A 20829-nucleotide genomic window follows, 5' to 3' on the forward strand; every position below is an offset into this window, starting at 1 on the left:
GAATTGATGCGGTTTAGAATATTTGCATTCAATTACCGCAAACATTTAATTAAATGATCCAAATATATTTTTTGCTATACAATCTGAAAACAGACATTGGACAAATGTGATTTAGTGCTTCACAACCCTCCTTGGTTTTGAAGGAACAAATAGACTAGAATTTTATATGAAGTTTTATTTTCAATTCGTAACATTGCAAACAGTACAGAGAAGTCCTTTTCTTAGCAATCTACAGAAAAACACACTGTGGTAGATACAGCTGGACTGTCGAATGACCTGCGAGAGAAAGTAATCCAGTTCATGCGAAGTTCCACAAACGAGTTTAAAATGACAAACTAACTCAGGCTAACTATAAAAAACAAATGCAATTTCATTAAAAGAAAAAAAAACCACACGGCTTGACAATGTTATCCAAGCACTTTTAATTAGAGGGTGATTGCTTTAAATAGAAACTGCAAACAGACATAGTGAATGGGTGTATTTTTCAACGGTCTACACTAAATGTACAGTATAACATCGTTCCACATCAGCCATGAGAGAAGAAACCGCTCTAAAACCGGAGAACTTCTTAAGACGAGCGTGTACCAGTAAATACAGCAGATTCTGAGGATGCGGTTTTAAAACTCGAAGGAATGAAGGAGTTTCAGACTGATCTAGAGCGGGCTTTCCTCTGTCTGAACTCTACTGAACAATACACTCAAACACTGATCCGTGGGCTGCTTCAGTCGCTCATGTCCATGTCTTCGTCTTGCTGGTCTTCACTGTTTCCGTCCGACTCTCCGCGGCCCGCGTCGTCTGCGCTGTCTGCTAGTGGTTCTTTAGCCTGCGGCGACGAGGCGGCGTCTGAGTTCCTCTCGTGCTCTTCCTCGTGCTCGCTGTCGTAGCCCTGCTCCTCTTCATCGTAGTCCCTGGTCACCTGCAGAACAGAACCACAGAACTCAGAAGCCGGACTAGAATGTAAAGCGCAGCTGTTGACTGGTTAGACAGTGGTACCTTCACATCTCCCTTCTCGCTGTCGGACTTCCGGTCTCTGTCCTTGTCTTTGTCCTTGTCTTTGCTCTTCTTGCTGGCGGAACGTTCACTTTTGTCCCGATTTCTCTCCCAGTCGTCCTTCCTGTCTCGGTCGCGGTCTCTCTCGCGGTCTTTATCCTTCTTTTTCTCTTTCTTGTGTCTGAGAGAGAGATAGTTTTCAGGTGAAAGCAGGTCTGAGGAAGGAGGCGTGATTGTGTACGAGCGTGTGTGTGAGTGTGTGTGTGTGAGAGTGTGTGTGTGAGAGTGTGTGTGTGTGTGCGAGAGTGTGTGTGTGTGTGTGAGAGTGTGTGTGTGTGAGCGAGAGTGTGTGTGTGTGAGCGAGAGCGTGTGTGTGTGAGCGAGAGCGTGTGTGTGTGAGAGAGAGCGGTGCGCGAGTGAGTGAGTGTGTGTGAGTGTGTGTGTGTGTGTGCGTGCGAGAGTGTGTGTGTGTGTGTGAGAGTGTGTGTGTGTGAGCGAGAGTGTGTGTGTGTGAGCGAGAGCGTGTGTGTGTGAGAGAGAGCGAGAGTGTGTGTGTGTGAGAGCGCGTGTGTGTGTGTGAGAGAGAGCGAGTGTGTGTGTGAGAGAGAGCGAGTGTGTGTGAGAGAGAGAGAGAGCGAGAGTGTGTGTGTCAAAAATAAGAATTTAAAATGGGGGGAATCTCGTTATGAAATAAATGTTTTTCTCTAATACATGTTGGCCAGCGCGTCAATTCTCTCTCTCTCTCTCTCTCTGCGTGTGTGTGAGAAAAAAGTGACGGTTAATCGACGTGTGACAACACCAGTAATACCGGTATCACCGTTGGGATGGGGGGGAGTGTTAGTTTGTTTGAGTTTCCCTCTTTTCTTCTCTTTCAAATGGCTTGTAAAAGTGCCGTGCGCATTTTACTTTCACTTTCAAAGTGACTCAATTCACCGTCAAGCAATTGTTCATTTAAGTTTTCCCACTTTTCCTCGGATTTCTTGGCTTTCAAATAGCTAGAAAAAGCGCCCGTGGGCGTTTTACTTTCACTTTCAAATTAGCAGCAATTCAGCGTTGACTCAATTCAAGCAACAACAACGTCAAACTCAGAACTTTTATTAACAAAACGAATAAAAATACACCATATATGATATATAGATATATATATATACATATACAGTCGTGGTCAGAATTGTTGGTACCCTTGGTAAATGATCAGAAAAGGCTGTGAAAATAAATCTGCATTGTTAATCCTATTGATCTTTTATTTAAAAAATGTACAAAAATCTAACATTTCTTTGAAGAATACGATTTTAAAATGAGTGGAAATCTCATTGTGAAATAAATGTTTTATTCTAATGCACGTTGGCCATAATTAATGGTGCCCTTTTAATAGAACGTTTATTAGCAAAACGAACAAGAAAGCTTGGAGACACGGTATATACACCTTGATGTAAAATGAAATAAATAAAATACACAAAGTTTAAATAAAGTAATCAGCAAACACTGTGGAACCAAATAAATAAGAAACGAATGTTTAAAAAAGACTTCCAGTCAATAGGCTTTTCAAAATCTAAAATACTGCCAAACAGGCACCTTTGCATTTCCTTTCTAAACAATCTTCTGCCATCGTCTTGAAGAGAGACTCTGAAGCGCTCAGTCAGAGTGTTCTGTGAGTGAAAATATAGCTGTGCTAATCATATACTCAGCCTCCAACTCACATACTGGCGAGTAAGTCAGCTCGACTCACTCTCCTCACGTGATGAATAAATCTGACTCCTGCTCCATGGTGCACTGTCGTTCATGCACGGTTTGGCACGCTGCGTTGAGCGTTTAGTTTTTAAAAGTGTCTGTCCTCTAACTGAACTAGGCTAAATTATCTTGGTTACTATAAAAGAAAATAAAAACGATGGGGGGGCAAATGACGTAAGCGGTGTTGCGGCTTAACACTGGTATAAACGAAAACACCGTCTATCGCAGCACGCCTAGTGTGTGTGTGTGTGTGTGAGAGAGAGCGAGCGAGAGAGAGTGTGTGTGTGTGAGAGTGTGTGTGTGTGTGTGTGCGAGAGTGTGTGTGTGAGAGAGAGTGTGTGTGTGTGAGAGTGTGTGGTGAGTGTGTGTGAGAGAGTGTGTGTGTTACCTGCGAGGAGACGGCGAGCGGGACAGTTTCTTCTTGGGAGATCGTGGCTTCTTCGGTGATCGAGACGCGCTGCGACTTCTCTTGTGCCGTTTGCTGGAGGAAGAGACGTTTGCTTTCATCTGATCTAAACCACGGTAATCTACTTCCACATTTACTCATTGTGCTTTTAAAGATGCACTTGTGAAAACCCAAGGTTGGAATGACAAACTGACAGGGCCAGAGTCCAATTTTAGATTAATAAATCAAAAGTAGGGCTGTACAATTAATATTCTGCTGAAATATTAAGTCTGAAACTCAAAGGTAGTCTTAATAGTAATATTTGACAATTTCAAGTTTTATACAGTAGAATGTACTTCTCAGAGTAATGATAATAATCAAATGTTTTCTTTCATGTTTTAATTTTAACAGTAAACCTCTGTGCAGCCAAAATAATAAAACGTACAATTTAAAAAAAAAATATTAGAATCGTTAAATATTTATTTGATTACATTAAGATTAAATTGTTAAATCATAAATCTAGAAATTAAAACAGAATTTCTGAAAGATAAAATATTTCATAGTGCCCTAATAGTGTAAAAATTAACTTGTTATTAAATAGTTAAAGATGTGAATTTAATTAAACCATTAAAATGCAAACCAAAAGGGAACTTTTTGTTTTATAACCGAAATCACAGAATTTGCGAAAATATAAAAAGTATTTCATAAAGCCCTAAAAAATGTATTTTTGTTAAACTTTGTAAAATTTTGTTTATTTATTAATTTATCATTTTATGCCATATCAGCATCAAAGGCTATATTAATGGAAAACTCAAAAGTAACAATTTAAAACGGTCTTAACAATAATAACTCAATGAATTGTATGCAGTAATTTAACAATATATAGAAATGGATCAATTCTAATATTTTCCTTAGAGGAACTTTAAAAATGTCCATTAATGTAGTTTCTAAAAAATAAATAAATCACAAAGGCAATTCTTCTTCTTGGGTTTACATGGGTTTGTCTTGTGCGACATACAGTCTGGTTATTACCAGACTTGGCTTTCTGATAACTACAATTTTATTTAACCATTAAAGCAGAATTCATAACTGAAAGCTGAATCTGGGAGGTGTTTTCACCACTCACCGGCTGGTGCTGCGGGAGCGTCTGGCGCTGCTGTAGCTCTTGGGTGGAGTTTTTGAGCGTTTTCTGTTCTTGTCATCCTTCCTCCGATCTCTACATCAGAAACAAACAAGCCGAGCAACGACAGTCATCATCAGGCTAGTAGTTTCATATCTAATTAATATTAGGGCTTATTTGTTCCATCATATTTCTACAGTAACCAATCACACGATTCCGTTGAGTTTATGAATGCAGCGGCGTTCAGATGAGTCATCGCTGAAACACCGGCGAATTCTCTCCTCATAAACACAGTGCAGATGTGCGTGCGATGTAAGAATAAGAGATTTATTCATCGTGCAGTGTAGACGGCCTCACTGACTGTAACGGGAGTGTTTTTAAAGGGATTATTCTTTGATGGTGTAAATGTTCTTTGCTCGCTTTCTGTCGCTGCTGTTTGAATAACTGAGGAAATGTAAGCATTATAATGTTTTTATTAAATGGCTATCATTAGGGATGTAACGATTCACTCAACTCACGATTCGATTCACGATTTTGTTTTTTTACAAAATGAGATTTAAGACTAATTATAAATTAAATGCGTCCTTTTATTATTGCTTGGACAAAATACTGCACATTTCTTTGTCAAATTGAAATATAACACTATAATAATATACTAATATAGCACTTGCATATTACTGCTCTTTTGTTGGTTTTGATTGCTTCTATTGTCCTCATTTGTAAGTCGCTTTGGACAAAAGCTTCTGCTAAATAACAAAATTTAAATATAATGTAACTGTAAATAACAAAACTACATTGAAATTTTAAAACAAGCCCCAAATCAAATAAATAAGTAACACAAATAAAAGAAATCTCTTCATATAAACAAAATAAGGCTTTGTCTGTGCTCTTTCCTTTTAAAATTAGAGGCAACCACTGCATTTTAATCATGATCCAAACAAAGATGCTGCATACATGCAACATGAGCAGTTTTTAAGCTGCGCTTATGAACGGCAATGATACAGCGTTTCCTTGGTTACCGCTGTAAACAAAGCAGCGCTGCACTTACGAACTTTAATATGCATTATACAGAGGCAAGAAGAAAAGAAAAAATACCATCTAAACTTTTCTAAAGACAGTAAGTTCCCCTCAGACATGCATTCATATAAACTCTAACCCCTAACTGAATCGTGATTTGTTTAGCATCTCAACCGATCTGAATCGTCACATATTTTAATCGATTTTCAACCGGCTCGCGGTTAATAGTTACATCCCTAGTTATCATGTTAAATACAAATTCAGTCATATTAAAAATATTTTATGACGTGACATCCATATGCTACTTGACTAAAAAGATATAATGTGTAGTTGATAGATTACACTGGAGTCCGGCTATGAAACTACGCAAGTAAATAATTAAATAAATCGGCGTGTATTGGCGATTTCACAGGCTGATGACAGGACTATGGAGCATATCGCCCAACATACGCCCCACAACTAGCCCAGAACACATTTCACCCGCTTGAGGTGCTTTCATCTGAACTCACCTGGACCTGGAGCGTCTGCTGCGGTCTCTGGAACGAGACTTCCTCCTCCTGGGGCTCTTGGACCTCCTCCTGCTCCTGGAGCGAGATCTCCGTCTGGAGCGACTCTTAGACCTCCTGCACTCACAGCAAACTCACATCAGACCGTGACCACGCATGCATCTCAGCTCTGAGCTCTGACTGAGACGTCAACACAAACCTGTGTCTGGAGCGGGACCTGGACCTCCTGCGCCGGGATCTGGACCTGGAGCGCTTGCGTTTATCATCCTTCTTACCTGAAGAAGCAAACGCTTTAGTAGAGTGTTCTTTCAGATATCTTTGATCTAGTAGCTCAATCACTCACTTCCGGGCTCGATGGCAGCGGAGATCAGAGACTGGGCCTCTCTCACTCGCTTCATGGCTTCTTCGATCTCTTTATTCGAGCCGTCCGCCTTCAGTCCAGGGGTTAGATTCAGCCCCGCGGCGAGATGATTCAGCCTGAAATGATAGCAAAAGCTCAGATAGATGAGAGATCAGAATCACGAAATTCAGTCATTAGAATGGAATTTACAGTATAGCTATGAGTGACACAAAAATGGGCAAGTTTTAGACGAATAAAGCATAAGTAGTAAAATCAAGGACTACTCTCTATGAATATTAAACTGCAAAAGATTGGTGTTGAAATATGAAATCTGCGTGCCTCTGTGTGATTGAGCAGGGCAGTATTTCACCTTTTAATTTTAGAAAACCATCATCAAACAGACTCAAAGCTCTTCACATGAAACCATCAAAAGATTGGTTTAACTTGAAATTATGAAAAATAAAATTAGTATTGTACAATAAAAAACTTAATTATTAGAATTAGTAGAATACTCAAACAGCAGCAATCATTAAACCATTTTTTTTTTAAAGGAATCACATTTTTATTCCATGTTTTTAGAGTAAACCTGTTGTGCCCAAAAATAAAAATAATAATTTGATTACAAAGATAATTTTAATTGTTTTATGCCTTGATTATCAGCATTAAAACATGGAAAATTAAAACAGACAACACAATTTCTACACAAATAAAACTTTCATAGGGCTGTTATTGTAAATATTTTATAAATATTAGTTTATGAATTCAATTGCTTAGACATACTTTTAATGGTTTATTTAAACCATCAAAATGTAAAAGAAAAAAAATTTAAAACAGAAAACACGAAATTTGGGAAAATAAAACTACATTTAAGGAAAATTGGATTTCATAGGGCCCTACATTTTTTTGTTAAACTAAATAAATTGTTAAATGTATCATTTCAATTAATTAGACATGCTTAAATTGTATTTACCAATAAAATATAATCCAGAAAAGTAAAAAAGGAGAGGAAAAAAAAAACAAAAAAAATGGAATTTGGGAAAATTCAAACTGATTTCATAGGGCCCCTGATGAGTAAACGCTTGATAGTGATGGACTTACTTGGGGTCTATGGATGCCATAAGCTTCATAAGCTGCTCAGCTGACAAAGACTAAGAAGAAAAACACATCAAGCATTAGTAAAAATCCTTCTACTGAAGGTTTGGAGCAGGGCCATCGATGAAGGAGCCGAAAGGCGTCAAACCTGAGTGTTTATATTGGGCGCCGCCAAAGCCAGAGCTGCCATGGGATCCAGGTTTGGCCCTCCAAGACCTAGAGGAACGCCACCGATCTGAGGACAGACAAAACATCAGCATCATTACAGCAGCTATGTTTCCATCCACCTATTTTTTGCACATTTTGGAATATCGCATTAAAAAAAAAGCTGGATGGAAACGCCAAGATGTGCATACATTCTAAAAATGCGCGGAAAAAAACAAAAACAAACTTATGCGCTCATTTGAGTAGGATAAACTTTATCCAATATGAAAAAACGCACATAAACTACGATGGAAACACATTTACTGAATAATGCGCTTTTTCATGTGCACCGAAAAAGTTATGTGACTTTGCGCTATGAGATGGGATAACTTTGACCAGCGGACCGATCTCGTTCACAGCATCTGAAACGTTATGGTCATTCTAAAATGCCTGAGCAAAGTCTGCCGTCAAAGTATTTCTGTATAATTGTCTTACACGACTGCGTTCCCAAATAACAGGCATCCGCCTCTGAAAGCAATGACTGCATTTATTGTTTCGTCTGCTCGCTCCGAGGCACAAGTAATTTATCATATATCAATTATTTGTATCCTATTTCAGTACTTTTGATGCTATTTCAGCACTTTTGCTGCTATTTCAATACTTTTGATACTATTTCTTTACTTTTGGTACTATTTCAGTATTTTGATGCTATTTCAATCATTTTTATCCTATTTCAGTACTTTTGATACCATTTCAGTACTTTTGATACTAATTCAGCACTTTTGATACTAATTCAGCACTTTTGGTAATATCTCAGTACTTTTGGTAATATATCAGTACTTTGACAATATTTCAGTATTTTGATACTATTTCAATCATTTTTTTAGTACTTTTGGTAATATATCAGTATTTTGATCATATTTCAGTACTTTTAATACTATTTCAGTATTTTGATACTATTTCAATCATTTTTAGATATCAGTATTTTGATAATATTTCAGTACTTTTAATACTATTTCAATAATTTTTTGGTACTTTTGGTAATATATCAGTATTTTGATCATATTTCAGTACTTTTAATACTATTTCAATCATTTTTAGATATCAGTATTTTGATAATATTTCAGTACTTTTAATACTATTTCAATAATTTTTTGGTACTTTTGGTAATATATCAGTATTTTGATCATATTTCAGTACTTTTAATACTATTTCAATCATTTTTAGATATCAGTATTTTGATAATATTTCAGTACTTTTAATACTATTTCAGTATTTTGATACTATTTCAATAATTTGTATACTATTTCAGAACTTTTGATACTATTTTAATACTTAACATACTATTTCTTTACTTTTGATACTATTTTGATGTGACCATTTTGTTCTCTTTGACTCGTTGGATGGAAACGGTGCTTTATTCGCAAATGTTTCATGCGATATTCCAGTTTTGCACATAAGTTTAATTCGAATCTTTGTATGGAAGCATAGCTAGTGCAGAGCGGCCGATGGTCTGGGGTTACACCGATTGACACTCACAGATGGGATGGGGTTGGGCGTCGGGAGGAGCCCGCCTCCTGGCAACAATCCTGCAACGGCATTGGCTGGAGCGAGCAGCGACAGAGCCTTGGATTCGTCAGGAATCACTCCTGCAGGACGGAAACGGCACAATCAAACCGCGCCACGCTTCTCGTGCCACACATAGACAGACCCACAAAGTCAAACTTTCTTTTTACATTTGCACTGACATCAGTACTCGCTTTGTCAGAGGAAGCTAACACATGAGGTCCCTTAACAAAAGCATAAAGTGCACAATACTACAAGAAAAGGAAATGACACTAGACACACTGCCAAGATGTTATCACCTGAACTTGATTTTTTAAGTCATGAACCAAATGTAAGCAAGCACAGCCGGATCTCCACTGGGATGTGCTCTCAAGTTTCATAAGTTGTATAATGAACAAGCGATTCAGGTCGGCTGCTTCGCTATAAAGCACACAGAGACATCAAGATAGACAAAACAGAGTTTATGATTCGGGTGTCAGCATCAAATGACAGTTCATCAATCCACTGATGGCATGACTTACCATTACTAATGCAAATAACATTGGCTTACGGGGCTTTGAGAGCTAAAGCTGCCGTTACCTGGTCTAAAACTGAATCCTATGGCATAAACTTCCAGCAAAAGCCCATTTTAAACTCTAGACTGTGTGTCAAATGCTGAACAGGAAAATAACTAGAGTTAAATGACAATGAGCGTTTGGTGAGTGCATGGAGTCCATTGGGCAAGCGCCTCTGAAATTAATATTTCACTCCAAACAACACAATCATCACACACACACACACACACACGAGAGAGAGAGAGAGAGAGAGAGAGCACAAGTCACAGGCAAGGGAGAATCACTGAAAGAAAATATAGATGCTTTTGCGAGATGTACACACAACGTTCAACAACACCTCCTGCAGTCAAACAGTCACGCTTCAGGCAAATGCGCCAGATCCGGCTCGGGTTTAGATCCACCAGCGGCCTACCTTCGCTGCAGATATGACCACGCCAGATGTTTTTCGATGGGTGAAAAACAACAAAAGCACAGAACAGAAGTTAGCTAGTGGAGAAGCCTACATACTGCCTGATGATGGAGCAGAGAAATCAAGACACCAGGCCTGGAAACAGCATGCATGTGTGTTCCTAAGCCTAAAACAGTGCTTCTGCGGGTTTCATGTAAACACTGAAAGCCTTTTATGCGTTTTGGCAGGTCATTTACACACTGAAAATGCAAGCTTTAGAAAACGGGTATCAAAGCGCAAGTGTTTGAAAACGATTCCATTGTTGTCTTTACGTAAACTACGTGAAAACACATGCATGTGTGTTCAGCCTACAGGCGTTTCTTTAAAAAGTGACGTCGCCACCTACTGGCCTGGCGTGCACAATACTGCGTTTTCAGTCGTTTTGGTGAATCTGTGTGAACCGGGTTCGTTTTGCCAATGCTGTCGTCTGTACGTGAAACTTTTCAAAAATGCAAACGCATGTTTAGTACATCGCTGTTGCATTTATGACCAAGTAAAAAAAATGTATGGAATAAATTGAATACAACACGATACGTCAATATGATGTCTCTTTAAAGTTTGAAAACACAACGTAAAAGCAATCTCAATTACTTTTTAAGAAACTGTGATTTGACCTTCAGCCCGTTGGGCACCATTGAAGTCCATTACATGGAGAAAAATCCTTGAACGTTTTCCTCAAAAACCTTAATTTCTTTGCGACTGAAGACAGAAAGACATGAACATCTCGGATGACATTGAAGCGAGTAAATTACCAGATTTTTATTCTGGAAGTGAACTACTCCTTTAAAACTTGAATCTCTATTCCAAACACTATAATTAGAGATCGACCGATATATCGATTTACCGATATTTTTCCTGATATTTAAGCATTTTACAATAATCGGATATCGGTTTTGTAATATCGGATTCACCGATAAACGCCGCCATCTTGTGGATGTTTTGAGAATTGCGCGCAGGATCACCATCGCAGCACGTCTGAGGGGAACAAGACAACAACAACGGCGTGCACGGGTACTTCATTTACTGTAGTTAGTAAACTTTATTTAACATAACAGCCATCAATGCACAAATTAGATGCATTACATAAACGCCTGATATGCAGTTTATGCAGCTTGGCTCAAAGAAATAGAGACAAACTCACGTAAAATAATCCGTCAAGTCCTGTCCCAATAAAGACGTAACTTTGCGTGAATTAAATAATATGCAGCCATGAATGAGCGCATGTTGGAAATAAAAACGCTAAATTTACTTCTCTCTCTGTTGTATATCTGTTGTAGCAGGCTTTTCATAATCTAGAACGACAAAAACATTATTAGTAATTCTGATATAACATGCCAGTTGAGAAATGCAATAAAATACGATGTTTTGTTTGTTATATTTCAATATTCCAAAGAACATTATCCAGTGAATTATTCTTCACTCTTTAGCCTATTAAACAGCTTATAAACCTACTAAAACTGTAGTTTAAAATAAAGTTGATATGACTCCTTTCATTTATTTATTTTCTCCATTTGAAAACATTAGACCTTCTACATTTATTTTGCTTATTGTTAATATTAGTGTTGCTGCTGATGCTTTAAATAAAATGTTTGAAGATTAAATTTAACAAGAAAGACTGCTAATTTTCAACACTTTTTTTTTAAGATGACTGCAAAGGAGGAAAAACCAAAGTGAAGTATGGACTTACTTCACTCAGTCATTTATTTACTTTATAACAGTAAATAAATATCGGTTCTGCATATCGGTTATCGAGCACATAAACACGCAAATAATTGGTATCGGTTATAAAATATCAATATCGGTCGATCACTAGCTATAATGCGCAAGTAACTTTTACTGTACCTTTGAAACACTGCACCCCACCCCACCCAATGGACAGATTCTTGTTTTAATCATAAACCCACTTCATTACGTTCAGTTTCTCATAAAACAAAACTTTGTATCTTAATTTTACGTTTCCAGTAAATGCATCCTGATTTAAGGATGTTTAGATATCTGTACTGGAAAACATGCAGCGCACGCAACATTTAATGCTTGAATGACTTTCTGCTCCGAATCAAGTCTTTAATTTGTTGAAGGGAGAATTAAAGCTTCTGAAGAGCTACAGAAACCCTGCGCGTGTGACGTCATCGCGTTGCGTTCCGTTTAATGACGCACGGACGCAACGAGGCGTGACGCACGGCGCTTTATACTGTAAAAATAAGCGCATCAAACATCAGTTATTAGTGTTATTAATTCATCCCGAGGAGGCCTGGTGATAAACGATAAACTATATTACGAAGAAACATAATGATGAGCAGTTGAGCTGGTGAGTTCCGCTTTATGTAACGTTAGTTGATCGAGAGCGAGTGAGAATAACGAGATATTTAGCGCGGAATGCGATTGGGCGGGTTTTGTTGAGAAAACCTGGCAACCCTGGTGGCGTGTTTAGATTTATATTTAATCGGGATGAAGACAGATATTCGGTATTGTTTTATAGAATATCTACAGTGTGCGTGTATATAGCTGTCTCCTTATTAAATACACTTATCTGGAGGGGCGTGTTTTGAACACTTTATACTCACTCTGGAGGAAAGAGTCGGAGCTCGTCGATGGTTCCGATGAAGCCGAACAGGGTTCGCATCTGCTCCGCGGTGCTGCTCGGCGACACGTTCGTCACCTGGATCACATTAGTGCTGGACGTCATTGTGGCGAACGTCAATCGAAAGACATTTATATCCGTGCGGTAGAAGCGCGATTCTCGCTCGATTTCTCCTCAGCGAACCGAATCAAGCGTCTCCCTCGCGGCCTGCTGCGGTCTAATGGCGCGCGTGCTCACAAGAACATGGCGGCGCACGGGGGCCGATTTCAAAATACAAGTCCTCGTGACGCGTTCTAGACACGTACTGTTTCAGAGCACAAGCCTATGGAGGACGAAACCTGCAAAAACAATAAATAAATAAATGTGTGCATAAATACACGTATTCTTGTTTAAATACATATAGAAATAATTAAACATGTGATTAAAGTAGGCAAATAAATCAAATAAATTAGTGGGCAAATGGAAAATGTTTAAGGAAATGCTAAACTCATCCTATTTATTTTCCTTTGATCACTCATTTATTTCTGAATGTAGTTCCGCATTTATTTGTCCTCTGCTCAACATGCTAATGAGAGGGTGTTAATTATGCAAGAGTAGGCGGATCGTGTGTGACGCGCGTGAGCGTTTGCCTGCGCATGCGTATTAACTTCATCAGTCAAGGGGACTGATTATTATCTTACAATTTTTCATAAGGCTAGTTTTGTAGTTATAATCATGAGAGAGCTAAATCATAAAAGATTTGAAGTGGCCAATGTAAAATATTAATGCTTACATAGCTCTTAATTGCAATACTGAACCGTTATTTGCTTAATAAACAGTTTTGTCGCCTGTATCTGATAACTAATGGGGAAAAAACTGCCTGTCGCTCGATTAAACCACTTCATACCAGTTCTCAAGGATGTATATGAGCCTCTGTTTGTACAATAATAAATTGAGAATCAACTGAGATGTACCCTTGTGTATGTCACTAATTTGGTTCTCCCGCTGTAAAGAGAGAGAGATTGCTGCAGATCGACTTGGTTGTAGAAGATTGTTTACTGACCTTAAAAGTGATCTTACACGTACCTAAACAACGAGCAGGTAAAACCATCCTAATAAACACTAGCTGCCATCAAAAGAACGAGCCCTTATTCCACGGATAAAGTGAATAATCTCACGATGACCATGGGATACTGATATTACAGTTGTCTGTAGCTGGAGACTCAATCGGGTTACAAAAAATGACGTCAGGAAACACCTCTGACCATTTCTTTGGGTCGTGTGTAAAGTCACAGATACTGTACGGACAACACAGCTCAGTTTTTCTATGTATCTTGCTCTGTTAAACGGAAAAAGTGACTTTACTAGGCTATACTGGATTAACACCATGCATATTTATTTATTTATTGTTTTTGCAGGTTTCGTCCTCCATAGACATCGAGATGATTCATCTGTGCTGAAATATCATGAAAATAATATCAAATTACAAAAAAAAAAAATGTAATGGTTTTTATATTTAACATATATTTTTCTATTGATGATAATGTGTTTATGTGGGAAAACTACAATTATTCACATTTACTTATATTCATATTAATAACATATTTAGTTGTAAACTATTGTAAAATGATAATTTAACATGCCTGTTTCTTTATATGATTTTATCACCAGACAATTAATATAGAAATATTAGCGACAATGTGCAACAAAGCAACCTTTAGCATACTGTATATCAGTGTAATTTTGGTATCATTGAGATACTACTATAGTTTTGGTAATATATATATATATATATATATATGAGTGTTTTGTTGTTTTTATATCTTATTTTAATATAGTTTGCCATTTTAATTTTAGTTAAAGTTTTAGTAATTTTGTTGTGTTTTGTCATTTTGATATTTTTACAAATATTTTTATTATTTTTTATATATATATATATAGAGAGAGAGAGTATAGTTTTAGTCTGAATTATTTTAGAATATCAAGTTAAAATGAATTAAAATGACAAACATTGCCTTGGTCACTAGCTGAAATAAAATGAGTTAATTTTTATATTTTATTTTATTTCAGTTAACATGTATTCTAAGTTACAAACATGTTTTTAAAGGCTTTGGTTTTAGTTAACTATATTATTATTATGTTATATACGTTTACTTTATTTCAAGTAATGAAAATGTTTTACATTCTTATGGTTGTAGTTTTAGTAACTATAATAACTCTATGGAGCACCTGGAGCTACTTGCCATCAAGTAGAAGCCTAAATTAAAAATGTATACAAAAAGTTAATGTAACTGTTTTTGTGTGCAATTTATATTTTTACAGTGTAAATGTCTTAACAAAATAAACCAAAAATTAAATAGAATAAGTGTATTAAATGCATTACAAACTGGCACAAAAGACAGAAAAAATAATAGATTTAAAGCTTTTTTTGATCTCTTGGTTTGAAATACTAAAACGCAAACTAGCGCGTGTACATCCGGTGTGGCAGTGACGCGGGCGGAAGTCGTCGCTCCGTGTCAGCAGATAGGAAATGGAGAGTGAAGGGGCCTCATCGATAGATTAGCGGCGGTGAGAGTGATCGATTACTCTGTTGATGGTGGACCGATGCTGGTGAACGGAACCCATGGAGCCCCATGAGGAGAAACCCATCATCTACACGATGGAGAACAAACCCATAGTGACCTGTGAGTGAGTGTGAGTGAGTGAGTGAGTGAGTGAGTGAGTGAGTGAGTGAGTGAGTGAGTGAGTGAGTGAGTGAGTGAGTGAGTGAGTGAGTGAGTGAGTGAGTGAGTGAGTGAGTGAGTGAGTGAGTGAGTGAGTGAGTGAGTGAGTGAGTGAGTGAGTGAGTGAGTGAGTGAGTGAGTGAGTGAGTGAGTGAGTGAGTGAGTGAGTGAGTGAGTGAGTGAGTGAGTGAGTGAGTGAGTGAGTGAGTGAGTGAGTGAGTGAGTGAGTGAGTGAGTGAGTGAGTGAGTGAGTGAGTGAGTGAGTGAGTGAGTGAGTGAGTGAGTGAGTGAGTGAGTGAGTGAGTGAGTGAGTGAGTGAGTGAGTGAGTGAGTGAGTGAGTGAGTGAGTGAGTGAGTGAGTGAGTGAGTGAGTGAGTGAGTGAGTGAGTGAGTGAGTGAGTGAGTGAGTGAGTGAGTGAGTGAGTGAGTGAGTGAGTGAGTGAGTGAGTGAGTGAGTGAGTGAGTGAGTGAGTGAGTGAGTGAGTGAGTGAGTGAGTGAGTGAGTGAGTGAGTGAGTGAGTGAGTGAGTGAGTGAGTGAGTGAGTGAGTGAGTGAGTGAGTGAGTGAGTGAGTGAGTGAGTGAGTGAGTGAGTGAGTGAGTGAGTGAGTGAGTGAGTGAGTGAGTGAGTGAGTGAGTGAGTGAGTGAGTGAGTGAGTGAGTGAGTGAGTGAGTGAGTGAGTGAGTGAGTGAGTGAGTGAGTGAGTGAGTGAGTGAGTGAGTGAGTGAGTGAGTGAGTGAGTGAGTGAGTGAGTGAGTGAGTGAGTGAGTGAGTGAGTGAGTGAGTGAGTGAGTGAGTGAGTGAGTGAGTGAGTGAGTGAGTGAGTGAGTGAGTGAGTGAGTGAGTGAGTGAGTGAGTGAGTGAGTGAGTGAGTGAGTGAGTGAGTGAGTGAGTGAGTGAGTGAGTGAGTGAGTGAGTGAGTGAGTGAGTGAGTGAGTGAGTGAGTGAGTGAGTGAGTGAGTGAGTGAGTGAGTGAGTGAGTGAGTGAGTGAGTGAGTGAGTGAGTGAGTGAGTGAGTGAGTGAGTGAGTGAGTGAGTGAGTGAGTGAGTGAGTGAGTGAGTGAGTGAGTGAGTGAGTGAGTGAGTGAGTGAGTGAGTGAGTGAGTGAGTGAGTGAGTGAGTGAGTGAGTGAGTGAGTGAGTGAGTGAGTGAGTGAGTGAGTGAGTGAGTGAGTGAGTGAGTGAGTGAGTGAGTGAGTGAGTGAGTGAGTGAGTGAGTGAGTGAGTGAGTGAGTGAGTGAGTGAGTGAGTGAGTGAGTGAGTGAGTGAGTGAGTGAGTGAGTGAGTGAGTGAGTGAGTGAGTGAGTGAGTGAGTGAGTGAGTGAGTGAGTGAGTGAGTGAGTGAGTGAGTGAGTGAGTGAGTGAGTGAGTGAGTGAGTGAGTGAGTGAGTGAGTGAGTGAGTGAGTGAGTGAGTGAGTGAGTGAGTGAGTGAGTGAGTGAGTGAGTGAGTGAGTGAGTGAGTGAGTGAGTGAGTGAGTGAGTGAGTGAGTGAGTGAGTGAGTGAGTGAGTGAGTGAGTGAGTGAGTGAGTGAGTGAGTGAGTGAGTGAGTGAGTGAGTGAGTGAGTGAGTGAGTGAGTGAGTGAGTGAGTGAGTGAGTGAGTGAGTGAGTGAGTGAGTGAGTGAGTGAGTGAGTGAGTGAGTGAGTGAGTGAGTGAGTGAGTGAGTGAGTGAGTGAGTGAGTGAGTGAGTGAGTGAGTGAGTGAGTGAGTGAGTGAGTGAGTGAGTGAGTGAGTGAGTGAGTGAGTGAGTGAGTGAGTGAGTGTGTGTGTGTGTGTGTGTGTGTGTGTGTGTTCTGACATTAATGACATATATTCACACACACTCTCTGCATGTTCTTCCATCACTGATTCATTCTGGTCAGTCAGTGTTTTGCTGTGTTGTGAAGCTTCACACTGACATCTGATTCATGCTGCGAGATATTCTTCATGTCATCATGGAAATCATGAAATATCTGGGGATTTAACAGTGTAATCTGTATTTTGCAGGTTTGCTTTTAGCTGGATATCGCTTGTGTATAGTCAAACCCTGAACGAATCGTTCTTTTGAATCGGTTCTCTTCCATGAATCGGTTCGAATAATTGATAGAATAGTTCTTGAATAATTCTCGGAAATGTCAGAGAATTTTCAAATCATAGTGAGTCTGTATTTTTCTGATTCTCTCTTAGTGTAGAGTCAAATCCAGAACGAATCGTTCTTTTGAATCGGTTCACTTCCATGAATCGGTTCGAATAATTCAAGGAATAATTCATACATAATTCCTGGAAATATCAGATCATTTTAAAATGATATTGAGTCTATAATTTGCAGCTTTGCTCTTAGCGGCATATTTCTTATGTAGACTTAAACCCTCAAACCGAATGAATAATTCTTTTGAATCGTTTTTAATCCATGACCCGATTTGAATAATTCATGTAATTATTAAGGAAAAAAATCCCGTAAACATAGACTTACTATCATTTTAAAATTCTTTGATAATTTGCAGGATGTTACTCGTGTAGCGTAAAACCCCAAACGAATCATTCTTTTGAATCAGTTCATATCTGTTAATTCCCGAATCAGTCTGAATCATTTTGAAAGTGTAATCACAGATGAATTCATCAGTCATCAGATTTACTGTAGTGAATTATGTGCTGTATGAATACAGTAGTATATCCGTGTACCTAATGCTATTAAATACAATCACTGTACCGCAGTACTTTGCTATTTCATTTGTTAGTTTCTTTAAATAACTCAAACTGAGTGAGTTGTAGAGAGTTTTAGAAAGACTTTCATCATGCATATCAGTGTGAGCTGCTGCTGTGTGTGAACTGAGCACTGTGTGTGTGTGTGTGTGTGTGTGTGTGTGTGTGTGTGGTGAGGGGGTGCGGTACATAATTCCTGGAAATATCAGATCATTTTAAAATGATATTGAGTCTATAATTTGCAGCTTTGCTCTTAGCGGCATATTTCTTATGTAGACTTAAACCCTCAAACCGAATGAATAATTCTTTTGAATCGTTTTTAATCCATGACCCGATTTGAATAATTCATGTAATTATTAAGGAAAAAAATCCCGTAAACATAGACTTACTATCATTTTAAAATTCTTTGATAATTTGCAGGATGTTACTCGTGTAGCGTAAAACCCCAAACGAATCATTCTTTTGAATCAGTTCATATCTGTTAATTCCCGAATCAGTCTGAATCATTTTGAAAGTGTAATCACAGATGAATTCATCAGTCATCAGATTTACTGTAGTGAATTATGTGCTGTATGAATACAGTAGTATATCCGTGTACCTAATGCTATTAAATACAATCACTGTACCGCAGTACTTTGCTATTTCATTTGTTAGTTTCTTTAAATAACTCAAACTGAGTGAGTTGTAGAGAGTTTTAGAAAGACTTTCATCATGCATATCAGTGTGAGCTGCTGCTGTGTGTGAACTGAGCACTGTGTGTGTGTGTGTGTGTGTGTGTGTGTGTGTGTGTGTGTTGAGCAGGTGCGGGCGATCAGAACCTGCTCACAGCTCTGTACGGATCACTGACCCAGCAGCTGCCCAGAGAGCCCATGGAGTGGAGGAGGTGAGCGCTTCTATTGTGTGTTATAGAGTAAAGTCACTGAAACAGAAGCAGCGTCAGAGCTTTGCGGGTTATCAGGAGGAACGCATGTAGGGCGGGGCCTGGCTCTGTGCATCAGCTGTTGATTGGATGTTGAGATGTGGGCGTGGCTCAAGTGTTTGCAGATGAGGGGCGGAGTTTAAGAGCCCTTACAAACTCAAAACATTATAAAAGTGATGCTTAAGCACAGATGAATCATTCACGATAAGATCTATAACATGCTTTTAGAAAACAGATAGGGTTAATTTAATTTCATGCCACCGTTAGTATATATTATTATTCTCTAATGTAGCCAGAATTTTAGGATAATAGGGCTGCATGATTAATCAGAATAACCGAAATGGCTTAGTGCGATTATATATATTAATAAATATATGCACTGCATGTTTCAAAGTGAAGCGCTCATTTACACACTTTCAGGCTCCCTGCAGTTTTCTGTCAGAACTAGGGTTGCAAAAAGGTGGAAAATTTCCAGTAAATTTTGGAATTTTTCCAGGATTTTTTGGAGTATTCCAGGGATTTTTTGGAAAGCTTGCGGAAACTTACCGGAAATTTTCCACCCCTTTGCAACCTTAGTCAGAACTTTTGAAAATAAAGAAATTAATACAGCCATAAATATTATATTGTAACTTTTGGTTATAATGTTTTTTCTTAAATATTCATACTTATTTTACAGTAAAAAATACATCATATTTCTTATTTTGATTTTAGTAATTGTAGTTTTTATTACTATGTAGCCATATTGATATAATCAAGAGAGTTCGTGCATGTTTTGCAGCCCTGGTCCAATAGTAATATTTCTTATTTTGATTTTATTTAATCATTTTTATATTTTTATTTAGTTTTAGTAGTTATTATTATTATTATAATAAAGTGACTACTAATAGTAATTTTAGTATTTCTAATAATAACGATTATTGTTATCATTATCATTTTATAGCCATATTGATATAATCACATAATTTTGGCCAAATTGTGCAGCCCTACAAACAAGAGTTTTTTTCTTTTTTAACCCCAGTGCGTCAATTAAAAACAGTTACACACAGGTCCATAGTGGACAAAAATGTCCATGTCAAAACACTGTTGCTTGGGAGCACATAGTGTGTGTGTGTGTGTGTCTGTGTGTGTGTGTGTGTCTCTCTGTGTGTGTGTCTGTGTGTGTATGTGTGTGTGTGTGTGTGTGTGTCTCTCTGTGTGTGTGTCTGTGTGTGTATGTGTGTGTGTGTGTGTGTGTGTCTCTCTGTGTGTGTGTCTGTGTGTGTATGTGTGTGTGTGTGTGTGTGTGTCTCTCTGTGTGTGTGTCTGTGTGTGTATGTGTGTGTGTGTGTGTGTGTGTCTCTCTGTGTGTGTGTCTGTGTGTGTATGTGTGTGTGTGTGTGTGTGTGTCTCTCTGTGTGTGTGTCTGTGTGTGTATGTGTGTGTGTGTGTGTGTGTGTCTCTCTGTGTGTGTGTCTGTGTGTGTATGTGTGTGTGTGTGTGTGTGTGTCTCTCTGTGTGTGTGTCTGTGTGTGTATGTGTGTGTGTGTGTGTGTGTGTCTCTCTGTGTGTGTGTCTGTGTGTGTATGTGTGTGTGTGTGTGTGTGTGTCTCTCTGTGTGTGTGTCTGTGTGTGTATGTGTGTGTGTGTGTGTGTGTGTCTCTCTGTGTGTGTGTCTGTGTGTGTATGTGTGTGTGTGTGTGTGTGTGTCTCTCTGTGTGTGTGTCTGTGTGTGTATGTGTGTGTGTGTGTGTGTGTGTCTCTCTGTGTGTGTGTCTGTGTGTGTATGTGTGTGTGTGTGTGTGTGTGTCTCTCTGTGTGTGTGTCTGTGTGTGTATGTGTGTGTGTGTGTGTGTGTGTCTCTCTGTGTGTGTGTCTGTGTGTGTATGTGTGTGTGTGTGTGTGTGTGTCTCTCTGTGTGTGTGTCTGTGTGTGTATGTGTGTGTGTGTGTGTGTGTGTCTGTCTGTGTGTCTGTGTGTCTGTCTGTGTGTGTGTCTGTGTGTCTCTGTGTGTCTCTGTGTGTGTGAGTGAGTCTGTGTGTGTGTCTGTGTGTCTGTGTCTGTGTGTGTGTGTGTG

At 38.7% G+C, this 20829-nt stretch overlaps 1 protein-coding gene and 1 long non-coding RNA gene across 2 annotated transcripts in view; one reads left to right on the plus strand and one right to left on the minus strand.

The window, feature by feature from the left end:
- Positions 1 to 160: 160 nt before the first annotated feature.
- Positions 161 to 12723, minus strand: LOC107657354 (serine/arginine-rich splicing factor 11-like). Its single transcript, XM_016445400.1, has 13 exons — positions 12458 to 12723; positions 9706 to 9728; positions 9037 to 9099; positions 8865 to 8974; positions 7330 to 7416; positions 7188 to 7237; positions 6093 to 6226; positions 5949 to 6024; positions 5753 to 5866; positions 4233 to 4322; positions 3110 to 3202; positions 994 to 1171; positions 161 to 916 (listed from the first exon to the last, which is right to left on the minus strand). The coding sequence occupies exons 1-13, from the start codon at positions 12577 to 12579 to the stop codon at positions 722 to 724; spliced, it is 1335 nt and encodes a 444-aa protein (XP_016300886.1). The 5' UTR covers positions 12580 to 12723; the 3' UTR covers positions 161 to 721.
- A 2209-nt stretch (positions 12724 to 14932) lies between these two features.
- Positions 14933 to 20829, plus strand: part of LOC107657327 (uncharacterized) — a 7002-nt gene continuing 1105 nt past the window's right edge. Inside the window, exons 1-2 of the long non-coding RNA XR_001630674.1 lie at positions 14933 to 15137; positions 18659 to 18740. This is a non-coding gene — a long non-coding RNA (uncharacterized LOC107657327). The remainder of the gene's footprint in view (positions 15138 to 18658; positions 18741 to 20829) is intronic.

Source organism: Sinocyclocheilus anshuiensis, unplaced genomic scaffold (assembly GCF_001515605.1).
Source record: "Sinocyclocheilus anshuiensis isolate Anshui unplaced genomic scaffold, SAMN03320099.WGS_v1.1 scaffold2371, whole genome shotgun sequence".
Taxonomy (NCBI): Eukaryota; Metazoa; Chordata; class Actinopteri; order Cypriniformes; family Cyprinidae; genus Sinocyclocheilus; species Sinocyclocheilus anshuiensis.